We start from the raw sequence: 15,968 nt of genomic DNA, 5'->3' as shown, positions 1-15,968 counted from the left end.
AAAACGATTGGCCGCACAAGTAGAGGTCTGAAATATTTTCCAGTGAAGGATAAAAAACAACCACAGGGACAATCTGCAGTGCCAGATGTCCAGCCCAAGTCCAAAAAACAGAATTGGCCTAAAAAACAGACACAGGGGAAGCAGACAACGCAGACTCAGGGTACTTTTCCTGCAATACTAGCTCCTGCGCCACCCGAAAAAGTTTATGATTTGCGCGACCGCGCGATGATTAAATCGCCTGATCGTTTTCAGGGTTCTGATCAACGCTCTCCTCGTTCCTTTCAGGACACATCGGCCCCGAAGACCGGTGGAGGAGGAGGGGGTGGACGTGGACGTGGTGGCCAACAAGGACGTGGTCAGTCCCGCCAGACGGACGGCGCAGTGAAGCTGGAGGATTCTACGCCTAGGCGTCCGCAGTTTGCGAAAAAGAAAGTCGCAGCCTTAACAGCGCATCGATATGCCACAGATAGTGAGAACGCGGCTTCGGAATCTGACGTGGGCTCTGACCTTGCTGGACAGCGCGGCGGAGATAACAATAGTCAGAGAGGCGCTGCGTCCACTACTGAGGGTGACAGCGACTGAAGTTTACGTTGTGATAGAAACAGCGGATACAAGACTTGCTCCCCCTGAAAGACTATATGAAATTGTCCTGTTAATTGAAGGTGACATACAGCGTACCGTTAAAGGTGTATTTTGGGAGAATCTGTCTTCTACATATGATATTTTACTTTCGGAGGCTGACTGGCCCCCACCTTTTGTGCTCGCGGCGCCGCGAGGGGAGGAGGTAATCCTACCCAGTTTCGCGAACACTGTCTCGAAAGAGCATGCGCAGCATTTTGCAGAAGAGTGGGCTCGGGCTCTTGCGCCGGCTCTGTACCGTAACCAATGTGGTTGGGATAAATTGTCGCCCTGCCACGAAATTCCGTTGCGGTCTCAGCCGCAGCCTCAACCTCAATATCCCATTCGGCGTGAAGCAAAATCTTCCGTCGCGGAAATCCTTGAACAATTGGAATATCAGGGAGTTATTGAAACGTGTGTGTCACCGATGAATAATCCCCTTTTTACTGTGAATAAACCTGACGGATCATATCGTTTGGTTTTGGATTACCGGCATTTGAACTCGCATTGCCGTAACTGTGCAGTACAGAATACTCACGGCTCTGCCCTAGTGGATAGTCTCGTGCGTAAGCGTTTCAAGACAACGCTTGACATATCCAATGGTTTTTATGCCCACAGATTGGACAGCTTTAGCTCCCAATGGACCAGTTTTACAAGCGCTGGAGTCCAAAAGCAATTCCGGCGTCTTCCAATGGGCTACAAGAATAGTCCTGGTATATTTACCGCTCGAATTGTCTCTATTCTGGAGGCACTCGACCCTGATGCTTTTTCGTATGTGGATGACATATATCTCACAGACGACGATATTTGGGAGCATCTGTGTCGTGTAAATTCTCTTGTTTGCAATTTCGCTGACATGGGTTACAAATTCAACTTTGCAAAATCGCACATTGCTGAACACACAGTGTTGTTTTTGGGTTATGAGCTCAACAATGAAGGTAGAGGTTTGGCTCCTCACTTCTTGGAGAAGTGCGCACAATTGCGCGCACCAACAACTCTGAAAAAATTACAATCCTTACTGGGCTTTTTGAATTTCGGCAGAACTTACATTCCGGAATATGCCCAGCGTATCAAGCCTTTGTATGCTTTGATACAACCAACTTTCTCAAAATCATGCTGGCTGCCTGAGCATTCAGCCATTTTGCAATCTTTGCAGGCTGATCTGCTCGCTTCTAAATATTTACTGACTCGTGATAACCACACCAACCTGGTCATAAGAATAATTCCTGGGACGGTGGGTTTCACATACCTCACTTTTAATGAAGGTGACACAGTACCTATTGCTTACAAGTCACACTTGTACACCTCGGCTGAGATGCGGTTTCCCACCATAGAAAAGGTTCTAACTGCTGTACAGATGGCTATTCTAAAGGAACGAGCTCTGTCACAGGGGAAACGCATGCTAGTGGTAACACCCTGTCCTCATTTGGAGGCAGTCACGAAAGCCAGTGTACCAAATTCAAAAGCTTTGCACCTTCGGTGGATTCAGTGGGCTGCGTCATTGTCATCCGCGGATGTCATGTTTATTTTTGACGCTTCCTTACGGTCGCAGGAGTTCTTGCAGTATGAATTCGTTCACCCTGCTCCTCTGGCGATGCGACCTTTGGAGGACTTCCATTGCATCATTTACACTGATGGGTCGGCGCAGGTTGCGCATGGCTCTAAACACGCCTACGTTTCCGCATGCGCCATTGTGGTCGGTGCTATGTTGGATGATGAGTTCATTTCCAGGGAGGTACACACGTTGCCCCTGGGCGATTGCACTGCACAATTGGCAGAGCTTCGTGCTCTCTTACTAGCTTTGGAGTACGCAGATCCAAGTGTTACTACTCTAATTGTAAGTGATTCTTACTACTGTGTCCAGTCTTACAATGAAAACTTGTTCTTTTGGATTCAAAATGACTTTCATGATTCCAAGGGTAGCACAATAAAACATAAAATGATCTGGGTACGAGTGGCAGAGCTTAAGGCTAGGTTGCCACTCGTTTATGTGATTCATACTCTCGGTCATCAGCGTTTAGGAGTTCACGCTGTTGGCAACTCGCTTGCTGATGAAGCAGCGAAATCAGCAGTATCTACATACTTAGTTGCAGCAGTTACTAGGTCTAAATCCAAGATTGATAGCGACATCTTGGCAGCGATTGCTGCCTCTGAGAAGGGAAGTAAACATCCTTCGGGATTCCCTTCGAAGTATAAATACCACTTAAGTCCCGAAAAGGTTCCTTTTGTGACAATTCCTGATGTTGGGGAACGGCTGATTCCCAACACGGATCGCAGAACAGACTTGATTACAGCGGCTCATGAAGGTGTGGCGTCTGCGCATGCGGGCGTCTCAGCCACTGTAACGCAACTACAACAACGTTTCTGGTGGCGGGGACTGTACAAACAGACGCGTGATTATGTCCTTCTTTGTGACATTTGCCAGCAGATTAAACCTTCAACTGCTACGCGTCCGCCACAGACTCAGTTGTACATTTCTAATAAACCACTAGGATGTGTTTACTTAGACCACTGCGGTCCATTTTCATCTGATACTGCGTATAAATACATCTTAGTAGCAGTTGACTCATGCACACGCTTTGTGTGGTTATGGCCACATCGCAGCGCTGATTCCCGGACTGTCATCAGAGATTTGCGTATCTTTATAGGGATTTTTGCCTGTGGTACCTTCCATTCGGATCAGGGTCCGGCTTTCGCCTCTAAGGCGTATAAGGATGCCATGACTTCGATGGGGGTCCAAGTCAAGTTTTCGTCACCCTACAGACCCGAGGGTAATAGTGTAGTTGAACGAATGAACCGTGATTTAAAGCAATCTTTGACAGCCCGAGTTATAGGCACTGGCAGAAACTGGCTGGCTCACCTCTATGGCGTGCAGCGTGCTCTTAATAATCTCCCTAGAAGGTCTCTGGGTGGGCGGACCCCATACGAAATGCTCTTTGGCATCAAGATGTTCGTCCCTGACCTTGACGGTCTAGACTCGGTGGTTCGCGCCACTTCCTTTGACGCAGATGAACATTGCAATGTTTTACAGAATCTTCAAAAGACGAGAGACACTCTTGCAAAGGAACATTTGCCCTCCACATCGGATGATGCGTTGCAGATCCCGGTAGTTGGCTGGCTACCCCAAGTTGGAGAACTGGTTCGAGAGAAGATCGACAACAAGAAAGAGTTTGGTCCCTCCTATCGAGCTCCGGTCCCAGTGCTTGGAGTGAAGGGCACAAGAACAGTCATTTTACCACCACTTCCAGGTCGTAAGGAAAACAGGTTTATTTCTATTGACAATGTCAAGATACACAGAGTGGCCGATTCTTCTTAGCATGACACCGGCTGTTTCCTGTCCTTCCATTGTGAGAAATTCAGTTATGCCCACTACTTCTAATAATGAACCTGAGGTGGCCATCGAATTACCTGCTGTTTCCAGTCCATTATTGAATAATTTACCAGGAACTAACCTTGATGAGACAGACTATACATACCCCACTGATTTGTCCATGCCTGACCTGCAAGCTCGTTTAGCCACAGAATCCAGATTTTCATTTGACTCTGCTTCCCTTGCCTCGAAAAAACCCTCTAAAATTGCAGTATATGCTAGCCTGTTTAAAAAACATTTTTTGATACCTCCTTGGATATACATTTGGCTGGTCCTTTTTTCAGTTTACCTTTTTATGTCAATTGGTTTTGTGTTTTATTTTTTTCGAATTATGAATGGACACTATGTCGAGGAGAGAACTTGCATTACTCATTTGAATGGAACTTTGGCCCCACTTTCCTCTTCACATTCTACACACAGATTAAAAAGGGACTTGACTTTGGTTAACATCACAGCGTGGCCTGTTCTGGATGGAATCGCGTGGGATGCAGTTCGTTTTCAGATTCATGGCCCAACGGAAGTCGTTAATGTCCCTAATGTACTAAGAGTTAATATGGGGGATGTGGTGAAACAAAACATTCGTTCTGATGATTGGGATGTTAATGCTGTGGAAAGTTTGTTTTCTGATTTGAAATATTATGCTGCTTTTGATGCTGAGGATTTATATTTAGAATCTGCTAATTATGGTGAATTGTTCTGTTACCAACATTATGGCAATCACTTCTTACACAAGACATCTTCCCGAAGGGATGCGGTTAATTTTACTCAGTGGGAACATTGCCCAGCACCAACACAAGGGAGTTCAGAAACGTTTCTTAAAAAGTATACTTATTTCACTGACTTTAATCAGTCCAATCCCGAGTCCTTTTATTTTAAATTTCACAAACAGCCACAGTCCAAGGTTCGACTTACAAATACAAAATTGTTATATTCAAAAGCCTTCCTGGATCAATTAGTTACTGGGGGGTATGAGTTATGGAAGGATACCATAGACCTTAAATCAGTTTGGGGCTCAAGGGCCTGGCAGGTACAAGGCACTGAGGCTTTGCACCGTGCATGTCTCATCCCAAATCATATGTGGTTTTTAAATGAAACCATTTCCCAGACCACATGCTTTGGATTGGCTACATCTAAAAGGTTGAACACCCCGTCTTTCCCGGAGTTGGAGGAATATGAGAATTGGAGTAATTTTACTAAATTGTCCATTAGAGAAATACAGGCTCTGCTTCTGAATTCCTCCTTTAACATTTCCAGTATGAATCCCAAGGGTTGGCTGCTTTGGCACCGTAGTGCTGATTCTTGCCAAAAAAGATTTTTAAATTTGACTAACGGTTTTAAGACTGTTAGATCTGATCCCCGTTTTGATTTGAGTCATACTGTCACCTCTTACTCTGTTGGCAAGTTGTGTCAAGCTTGGCTGAAACATTCAACTTTACCTGCGGTTAAGTATCACCTTTCCAAACTGAATGCAGACGTGGATTTGAATGATTTCATTAAGGGCCCAGCTAGTGGCAGGTCGAAAAGGTGGTTATATGGTGTTTACAATGAAATTTGGAAACTCTCACAGATTGAGGCTGCTTCACGCCTTAGGGCTATTGATCAGGCGAATCTTGAGAAAGTGCTTGCAGTTGTTGACAATAGCATTAACGTGCTCTCCTCTAGAATTTACACATTAGATAATATTGTGTCGTCTGTTGTTGATATTGTACATGATGAAGTGTCTGTATTATACCATGGTCAAAATCAATTACGTTCAATCATGCAGTTTGCATGGACACTACAGACTCTAAAAATGGGTAAAGTTCCCTGGGGATACATGAACGTTTCCTCTTTATTTGCACCATTTAATTTGACAGACAAACAACGCTTGCTTTCAATGCGTGATGCTTCCTTTTCTATGCTCCATATTGAAAGATTGGAATCTTTACCTTTTTCTGTGGCGGAGACCACTGCTGCTACGTGGCTTATCCACGGTTTAATAACGCTGCCTTTTGCTTTATATAAGTTTTCAAATTGTATGAAATATGTGCCAATAGGTCGTTTTGAACCCTTAGGTAGCGGTTTTCTTCATGAGGTCTGGTCACTCCCATACACATACAGATGTTTCAAGGATGAACAAGAAGTTTATCTAACAGGGGATGAGTGTACTGAGACGCCAGATCATTCTTTAATGTGTAGACACATACAGTTACACGGTTCATGTAACAAGGACAGACCGAATATGGCTTGCGTTTTACAGGGCGCGCCAGTTCCTGCTATCATCCCCACGTTTAAATTGTTAGAGAATGGTAGTTATTTAATGCTCAATAATGAAAACTGTTGTGGTTTAATTAAAGGTATAGCTTTCATAGTAACGGTTAGTGAGCGAGTTATTTGCTGCAGAAATGTTCTTTATCCTCCCACACGTGAACATAGGGAGTCTTCCATTTGGCCACAGATACCGACCTTGGGAGCAGAATTCAGCGGCATGGCTAGAATAAGAGCTCTATTGTCCCAGAAAGAGGTGGCCTTGAGCTCGGCCCGTGAAACTTTCGTGCTTCACATTGCTAACACCCGTACGGAGGTTCAGGCTCTTTTAAACACTGATTTGCCTTTGCATTTCGGAGCCATGGTCCGTTCTATCTTTAACGCATCCTCCACAACGGGCCTAGCACATTTTTTTAAAGTTGTTAGCGGTGGTCTCGTGACTTCCTTTGAGAAGATTTTTGGAGTCATCCCTGCCTTCTTCCATTCTATTTTTTCTTCCTTATTTGGAGGGTTCCCATTTTTGCTTGCATTAGCGGCTGGCGCATTGGTGGTTTTCTGCCTTTTTAAATATGGATGCCCTTCCTGTGCAAGACCACGCACAGCTACTACTGACGCGGTTTCGCAACCGCATGCTTGATTATTATGGCACACTGCCGTTGGCGACTCTAAGCACGGCGTTTGGATTATCTTTTCGGTTCTCCTATTTCACCTGTGTCCAGCCTGTATTTCGCTGCCTGACCTGTGATTTCCTTTGGGCCATTGATTTGTGTCTCTGCGGACCAGCATCTTCTGACGTCGATTTTGATCAACTGATGAGTCCTATCATTGCTCACGAGTTGGTTTGTTCTGACGAAAGGATTATGGCCTTGGCGTTGGCACATGGACTAATGGGTCCCTGGGATGTGTTGTCGGCAGCGCAAAATTTCTTGGAACAAAGTTTTCTTGAAAACCCACCGAGCTGTCCTCTGATGGTTATAGAGGATCCGGTGCTGGAAGATCACGTATGTTCCTTTCAACTTTTAAACTGGATGGCTGAACTGTTTTCGGATGAGGACAGTGACTTCCTCCTTGAGGCTGTTGCAGCTTACTTTTCATATACGGTCTTATCATAGACACTGCCTCAGATTGGCATGCTGATTGATAGCATTTCCTTGATTTGGTTGACTTTTGGTCAAGACATTTTATTTTTTGCTTGCCTATTGGCTTGAGCCACATTATATTTGTGGGCTATTTTTTAGCGTTAGTTTTTTTTAATTGAATTTTTATTCATGCTCGTTTATAAATGGATTCTGCTCTCATGTGATGGCACTTCTGTTACCTTATTTAGTCCGTTCTCGGATCATGGGGGGGTGTTGTATAGCTCCTATATATCCTTATATCGTGTTAAGTTAGCATAGGTACGTTTCAGATTTAAACGCCATTTTTCCTTTCTTGCAACTTCTGCACACGACCCTTAATTGTTGACTTAGCTTTCAACCTAGTGGTTTGCCGTGGTGTATGTGAGAATAATATGTTATTGCTCTGATATCAGTCTTGTTTAATAAACCATGTCTGCACGGAGAGTGCTGAAGTTTCAGGAGCAACACGATATGGAATTGTTATGAGGTCTGATCTCCACGCCTTCATAGTCATAACACAAGTGCAGCCTTTGCCAACTTGGGCTTGAGGCGGGATTGATATTGCTTTGCACGAGAATTGTTAACACACTTGATGCGGTGCACATGCAGAGAGAGCTGGTGTATGCTGATGTGATTCCTTCATGCTAGGACACTAAGGTATGGGCCCGCCCTAAAACAACCCAAAGAGACCTTCTTAGATAATAATATAATATATGTGTTAGGGAGGGTGAGATATAAGTGTTGTTAACTCTTATTCATTACAGCATGTTAACATGCTGTCACCATTCGCTTTTTATGTCTTAGTAACTATGCTGATAATTTTGCTACTGATAATAAGTATACTTGTATTATCAAAGATACTGCGCCTGAGAAGACGGCATTAGTAAATAAACATTTCAAATGCACATGTGTCTTCTTTACTCCATGTTCTGGTTTGTAATGATAATATAACGAAAGAGTGTTCATGAGTCCCACGTACCCTGAGGTACTGTAAGTTCATGTTCTGGTTTGTCTAAACATTGGGTGTTTGATATGTCCAATGAGACACTGTAGCTAGCTCGGTAAGGGGTGAGTTGGTTGCTGAGGTAAGTTTTGGGACACCCTAATTTGCCGAGGTTCCACTCCTCTGTGCACAGTTCTGTGTGAGTACAGAAACCCTGCAACAATATATTGTTTGATTATTATGTCTTTATATTTTTTCTTTTCTACCTTCCGAGTCGAGTTTTACTCCTTTTACCTTTTCCCTTTCAGATTCAGCTTCCTTATAAATCTCTTTTGATGGAAGATCTTGAAACTACAGCCCTTTCCTTCGCAGCTCTAAGAGGAAGTTACTTGGTTGCTATGGCACTTGTATTGCTCTATGGAATGTTTTTGTTTTATGATGTAATTGTTACACTTTAAAGGGCTGCATATCTTGGGCAGCAATAAAAGTTATTGCATAATGTCAGCCTCCGTTGTCTTTAATGAAATCAAGATACTCTTTGCATGCTAATTGGAGAATCGACATTCTCTTCCACCATATTTGGGGCTATTTTAACAATGTTGCAAATTTAAGGATTTCCACAGTAAGTAATCACTGTTAAGGAAAAGTACCATTTCCTGAATTCGAATAATTTCCTTGATATAAGCTGTTGGAGTAAAATAGCCTGATGTTTGCATTAACATTTCTGCTCCATTATGTTGAAATGTGTTTTTAGGCTACCGATCATACTGGTTGGAAACAAATCTGACTTGGTGGACTATAGTAGTATGGAGACCATCCTTCCCATTATGAACCAATACACGGAGATAGAGACTTGTGTAGAGGTAGGTTCATTCTGAAAAGTACAGCACGTCAACGTCAAATTTGTATACATTTTATGTCATCAACTAATCACTTCTATAAATTATTTTAAGACGCACCTTTTGAATGTTTTGAAGTGCAGTTGCAATGTTATGATAATTGCTAGTAGCTTCGTTACTACCAAGATTATAGAGTCCTAAAACAAAACATTGCTCGTTTTATTGCACAGCGCAATATTTTCATGCTATATTGCTTATTTATTCTTTAGTGCTTTACTATCTATTGTTCTGTAGGGTGGACTTAACCTACTTAGTAAGCATTTACTAACTTGCTGCCTGCAAATTAAGAAACTTAATTTTTGCACTTAAATTGGTATATAGATCCAGTCTTCTGTTTTTTTTGTTTGTATTTGTTTATTGAGATTTTACATTTCCTGTTACAAGTTATTGCATCATTGACATATTACATCATACATTTGCGAGTATTTGATTATTATTTATACCACATATTAAATCATACATTTGCGAGTATTTGATTATTATTTATACCAATGTATTCAGCAATCTCATCATACATCAACCCAATTTGGATAAGGTAGCTTACGATAGTCCGGGAGGTATCTTCTAGTATGACTCGGTATACGTTAGTATGTCATGAGATGTCTGGTTGGGTAAGTATCCCGGGGGCGTGGGTTGGTGTTTCGCCCTCCGCTCTACCCTTGAATGTCATCTCATATAGGGTTCATGAATGTATTCCTTGGTGGATTCATTCGGTTTCGGAAATACCAGAGATCCAGTTTTCTGTTATGTTCCAGCAGCATATTCCACAGTCTAACGCTCCTTTGTCCCTTTCTGTTTTAGGAATTTGTCCCAGATTGAAGTTTGAAAATGTTTGCATTCTTTGACGGTAGTTGAAGGGAAATGTGGCCTTTAGATGTCTCTAGCAAATATTATGCTTTGATATTGGAGAGCCAATTATTTTCTAGACAAAGCCAGTGTCAAGGAAGTTTGTGTTGAAGATGTTGGCAATGGTTAAAATGTCTGTTGTGTTCCAGTTGAATTATACTCCGAAACATGGACAATAATTTGTGCTATGGAGAGTTTATAATTGTATGGTGGTGCTGGTTGCCCAGTATCAATCCTAAATTATGTTTTCTTAATTGAAATTCCCTAAGGATTATTTGCTATCATTTTTAGAATGGAAAATCTATTTCAAGGATTAAAAGAAGGACTCTGGTCTCCAGTAGATCCGAGACCCCACATCAGTCTTTTTGAGCTATTTACTGTGTGTGCGTAACTCTCAAGGCCTTTCTGTCTTCCATCAAGGACTTTCCTGTGCAAGTTCTAACAGACAACCTGACTGTCATGTGGGACTGCTTTAAAATTGGAACCTCCTGAGGCTTGAGCCGGGAGTAGACGCGGAAGCGCTGATATTTTTAAAACGGAATTGTTTGTGTTTTAATCCACCTCCGCTGCACTTACCCCCCCTCCTGAGCACCTCGCGCTGCACAAACCCCCGGGAGGACAGCTGAGCAATAGGCTGCCACCGGAGAGTGTTTGTTTACCAGCGACGCCATTCTGAACACATTGGCCACGCCTACCGGACAGGCCACGCCCCCCTCACTCGTTCCTTGCCATAAAAGCGCGCTGAATCCTAGCGCCTACAGCTTTAAAATTGGAACCTCCTGAGGCTTGAGCCGGGAGTAGAAGCGGAAGCGCTGATATTTTTAAAACGGAATTGTTTGTGTTTTAATCCACCTCCGCTGCACTTACCCCCCCCTCCTGAGCACCTCGCGCTGCACAAACCCCCGGGAGGACAGCTGAGCAATAGGCTGCCACCGGAGAGTGTTTGTTTACCAGCGACGCCATTCTGAACACATTGGCCACGCCTACCGGACAGGCCACGCCCCCCTCACTCGTTCCTTGCCATAAAAGCGCGCTGAATCCTAGCGCCTACAGCTTTAAAATTGGAACCTCCTGAGGCTTGAGCCGGGAGTAGACGCGGAAGCGCTGATATTTTTAAAACGGAATTGTTTGTGTTTTAATCCACCTCCGCTGCACTTACCCCCCCTCCTGAGCACCTCGCGCTGCACAAACCCCCGGGAGGACAGCTGAGCAATAGGCTGCCACCGGAGAGTGTTTGTTTACCAGCGACGCCATTCTGAACACATTGGCCACGCCTACCGGACAGGCCACGCCCCCTCGCGTACCCCCTGACTACTGCCTATAAAAATGTGTCCTTTCAGGAAGCGCAGCGGGCGCGACGAAGGCGCGCCGAAGGCGCGCATAAGGCAAGCTCGTCTGCGCTCGTCCGCGCCGAGTCCGGGCCAGGGGCCATACCATCCACTATCCAGGCAAACCAGACCCTGGCCTACAGCTCGGCCACCCTCCACGACCTGAGACCCAGGGAACATGACTGTCGAAGGTATGCTCTTGATACCACATCCCTTCCTGCCAACTGTCCTAAATGCACTGCCTCCCTCCCCATAAGGCAGAGGAAACCCCCACGTCACGAATACCGCATGCTCCTTTTAAACTGCCGATCCCTCCCCAAACACAAGCTGGAAATATCCCTCCTATTAGAAGAACGCAAGCCAGACGCGCTGTTTCTTACGGAGACATGGTTAACGTCTGACTCTGACCCCGATGTGGTTGCCGCCCTCCCCGCCGGCTATCAAATAACTCGTCAAGATCGACCAGATGGCTGAGGGGGAGGACTTGCAATCATAGTAAAAGATCAATATCGCTGCCGGCCTATAACGGAAAACATCCCAGACTGTGAAAACTTAGCTTTCGCGCTGGAGTTCTCCCCCAACCACTGCCTCTCGGGCACCTTGATATACCGCCCACCCGGCCCCCCAAAACAATTTCATAGCAGCCTCCCAGCAACTATAGCACCTCGTATCTGCGCTGCTGCCAACTTCATCGTGTTAGGCGACCTCAACCTACACTTTGACTCACCAGCAGATGTGACGGCCATTACCTTAACTGACGACCTGGCCGCACTACAACTCATTCAACGAGTGAACACTCCTACCCATACAAAGGGACACCTGCTGGACCCAGTATTCAGCAACTGTGCAGAACTTTCAACCGACTCTCCTCTTCCCCTCCCATGGACGGATCATTCCTTGGTGCCCCTCACCTGGCTCACTGAGAAACCCATCCCTGCCACCCCCTCGATTAGATACGCGAGATCATGGGCACGGATACAAATAGACGAATGGACAAGCAAACTAGTGGAAAGTCTTCCTTCAAATAATGAAGACCCTTGTCTGGCAAACCAGGAATACGAAAGCTGGATTTTGCACTCTCTTGAGACCATTCTCCCCCTCAAAAAATCGTCGTTTAAACGTTCCCAAAAAACAGCCCCATGGTATACAGAAGCCCTTAGAGACAAAAAGCGACACTGCCGGAAAGCAGAAAGAAAATGGCGCGAGAACTACGCTATGGAAGACAAAACTCGATATCGGGAAGAAATAAAAACCTATAAAGAGCAGATAAAAACTGCCCAAACAGAATACTTCTCGAACAAAATCTTAACCTCATCTTCCAAACCCAGGGAAATCTTCCAAACTCTGCAGTCCCTGATTAAACCACCCCCCTCCAGTGTTCACGAAGACAAATCAATTGCCCAATGTAACGACCTGGCAGAATTCTTCTCGGCCAAAGTGAACAATATATATTCCTCCTTCCCTACCAGCACTGTGTCCACGCTGCCTCATAACAACAACGGAGGGCCAGACCCAGAGCTTGCCTCCCTCTCCACACTCGACCACTTCACTTGTATGGACCTAGAAGAAGTTAAATCCATAGCTCGGAAAGTGAAATCCGGCTCACCAACATACCCGGCCCCCCCAGAGACAATGTTACTCGCATCCCAGACGGTTCTACCCATCATCATGAATCTAGTGAATGCGTCCATTGACTCTGCCACGGTTCCTCCGGCCTGGAAAAAGGCAATGGTTCGAGCACTAATAAAAAAGCCTCATCTGGATCCCTCGGACTTTGCCAATTACCGCCCGATTTCACTACTCCCCTGGGTAAGTAAAATTGCAGAGAAATATATCAATCTCCAATTGGTCAACTACCTGGAAAGCAATCTGCTGTTAGACCCTACACAGACAGGATTCAGGCCCAGGCATGGAACAGAGTCCGCCCTCCTTATGGTCGTTGAGGAGTCCAGAAGAATCATCGATCAAGGAGGATCAGTGGCAGTGGTCCTCCTTGATCTCAGTGCGGCGTTTGACACGGTCAGTCATAACACCTTATTGGACCGTATAGCAAACGTCGGCATTGTGGACAAGGCCTGGCTCTGGATAAAATCCTTCCTGAGTGACAGGTCGTTCCAGATATTCGACGGACAAGCCGTCTCTTCCAGCATACCGATGAAGTGTGGAGTCCCCCAGGGCTCCTCTTTAAGCCCTGCGCTTTTTAATATCTATATGAGGCCACTGGCTGATGTAGTTCGTCCGTATGGAGTTAAGATCATTTCCTATGCGGACGACACACAGCTGGTGGTCTCCTTAGCGCAGGAAGCCCAACACTCTCCATCGGGGGGTCTAACCAAATGTCTGGAGGAGGTGAAGTCCTGGATGACGCTGTCCTCACTGAAGCTGAATGGGGACAAAACGGAGCTCATGCTGCTAGGCCCGGCCGACCCGACCTTCTTCAAGTCATTATGGCCCACCTGTCTAGGCCCCCCCCCGGCCCCGAAAGATAACATCAAAAGCCTAGGGGTATGGCTGGACAAGAACCTTACTTTTAACACCCAGGCCACAAAGCTTTCCGCCACCTGCTTTGGACTCCTTCGGACACTGAAGAAGGTCCTACCCCTGCTCCCTATGGAGGCTAAACAAACAGCTATTCAGGGTATAATACAATCACGCCTGGACTCAAATAACGTCCTTTACTTGGGAGCCCCAGAGTACACATTAAATAGGTTGCAACTGGTGCAGAACTGTGCGGCTCGCACCCTACTGCAAATTCCACGAAGAATTTCAGTCAGAGAGGCACTGACCAGCCTTCACTGGCTGCCAGTACGGAAAAGAGTCACCTTTAAGGCAATGTGTACTGCCCATCAGGCCTTCTGGGACTCGGGCCCAAAACTCTTGCGTAGCCTAGTCAGCCAATACCATCCAGGCCGTGAACTACGTTCTAGCCAGGCTTTTATGGCAAAAGTTCCCAGAATCAAGAGGTCTAGAGCAGGTGGAAGAATGTTCACCTTCAATGCTTCAAAAACCTGGAACACCCTACCCCTTCACCTGAGATCTAACCCTAACCGTGCCTCCTTCCGTAAGCAACTTAAAACTCACTTATTCAAATCCCCGTAATCAATTCAGCCCCCCTTCTTCTTCCAGTTTCTGTCAGCCTCATTACACCCCCTCTTCTGGTTCCCTAGCGCTTGGACGCCCCAGGGCAGCAATCGCGCTGTATAAGTGTATTTTCATTCATTCACTGCAACAAACAGGGCTGTGTGGAGCCATGTATGCTGTGACAGGAGGCGCAAATTCTCTGGATGTGATTGTCACCTATCTTGCAGGGTCACTAAATGTCAAAATTTAGCACTTGCCATTTAGTCAACCATTAGTGACAGCTGCACCCAGATGTAGTACAAGGTATATTTGTTGCAGTGGAGTGTGCCCCAGGTAGATCTTTTTGCTGTCACAAGGAAGGTCACTGTGACGTTTTCGTGCTTAAGTGTTTCCCTGGGACTCTAGTCTCCTTTATGTGTTCCCACCTAGGACTCTGTTTCTTGTGTTCGAAGAAGATTAGGAGGGACTGGGCTCCGCTCATTCTAATAGACCCAGACTGGCTTGGACGGTTTTGTGCTCCGAACTGCAGAGCCTGCGCTTCTGCCCCACACTACATCTATCTCTTCGAGAGAAACTACTCTTTCAGAAACTGGGTAAGGTTCTGCTTACGAGCCTACACGGCCATAGTCGAGATTGAGTAAAACCAGTTGAGTGGTTTCGATCTGCCTGAGAGTTGTTATTCTGTGAGAAGTTAATCAAGATGACATGCACAGGGTGTTTTCAGACCATGTTTTTTGGGGCATGGGTGGATCGTAATGCAGAGTTTTTTTTTAATGGGCGGAGACAAGGCTGCAACTGAGCTTCAGTCAACCATTCCAGCAGACTTCCTCTCAATCGTGGAGCTTTTTTTCCCTAGTGTGAGTGCGATGTGGGTGATACATTCTGAAGACCGGAAGCCTACTGAGGAGCATCCTGTCTTAATAAATTTCTAAATGTCCTTTGTAATTACCTTCTAATAGAACTATTGCCAGGGTTTGCCTGTGGACACCAAATCCTCCACCCTTCAATTCCTTGCCTGGAAAGAGTCCCAGATCCTTCATTTACTTCACAAGATCTCTCCTTTATGAGGCCTTTCAACATTTGAAGGCCTCAAAATGCAAGGGGCTTGGACTATTTGGACATATTCCAATTAGATGTTCAATGAGGGAAGAGCTTCTCTGGTAGATAAACATCATACAGGCCTAGGATGGCAAAATAATAATTACCTTTTTCTCAGATGTTAATATTAAAGCATAAGAGAGGCTGGTAGTTGTAGGTCTCAGGACAAGTTGGATACAGGAACTCTTGGTTTTTTATTTTATTTATTTATTTATTTTTATTTTTTAAAAGACCTTTATTGTTCATTATGAATTGTACACAGCATTCAGCTTACAACCCAGCTGGGCCAGCTGCGAGTAATGAGTATTGCAGAAAGTGTATCAGAGGAACACAGCCTTAAGGCCGACAACCCTGGGGTTCGGCAGCGTATATCAATTTGCAACAATACCGCACAGTCATATTATCATTCGGTGCTGTAAA

The 15,968-nt window shown here is 45.2% G+C and overlaps 1 protein-coding gene across 3 annotated transcripts in view; it reads left to right on the top strand.

The window, feature by feature from the left end:
• The window catches only part of RHOT1 (ras homolog family member T1), a 688,574-nt gene that overhangs the window by 187,300 nt on the left and 485,306 nt on the right, over positions 1-15,968 (top strand). For all 3 annotated transcript variants that reach the window (XM_078654375.1, XM_078654374.1, XM_078654373.1), the window contains exon 7: positions 9,051-9,159. In XM_078654375.1, the coding sequence (XP_078510501.1) occupies positions 9,051-9,159 (109 nt within the window). The remainder of the gene's footprint in view (positions 1-9,050; positions 9,160-15,968) is intronic.

This window comes from Lissotriton helveticus, chromosome 7, assembly GCF_964261635.1.
Source record: "Lissotriton helveticus chromosome 7, aLisHel1.1, whole genome shotgun sequence".
NCBI lineage: Eukaryota > Metazoa > Chordata > Amphibia > Caudata > Salamandridae > Lissotriton > Lissotriton helveticus.
Note: the sequence above shows the minus strand (reverse complement) of the source record. Positions and strands in the feature narration are given on the sequence as shown.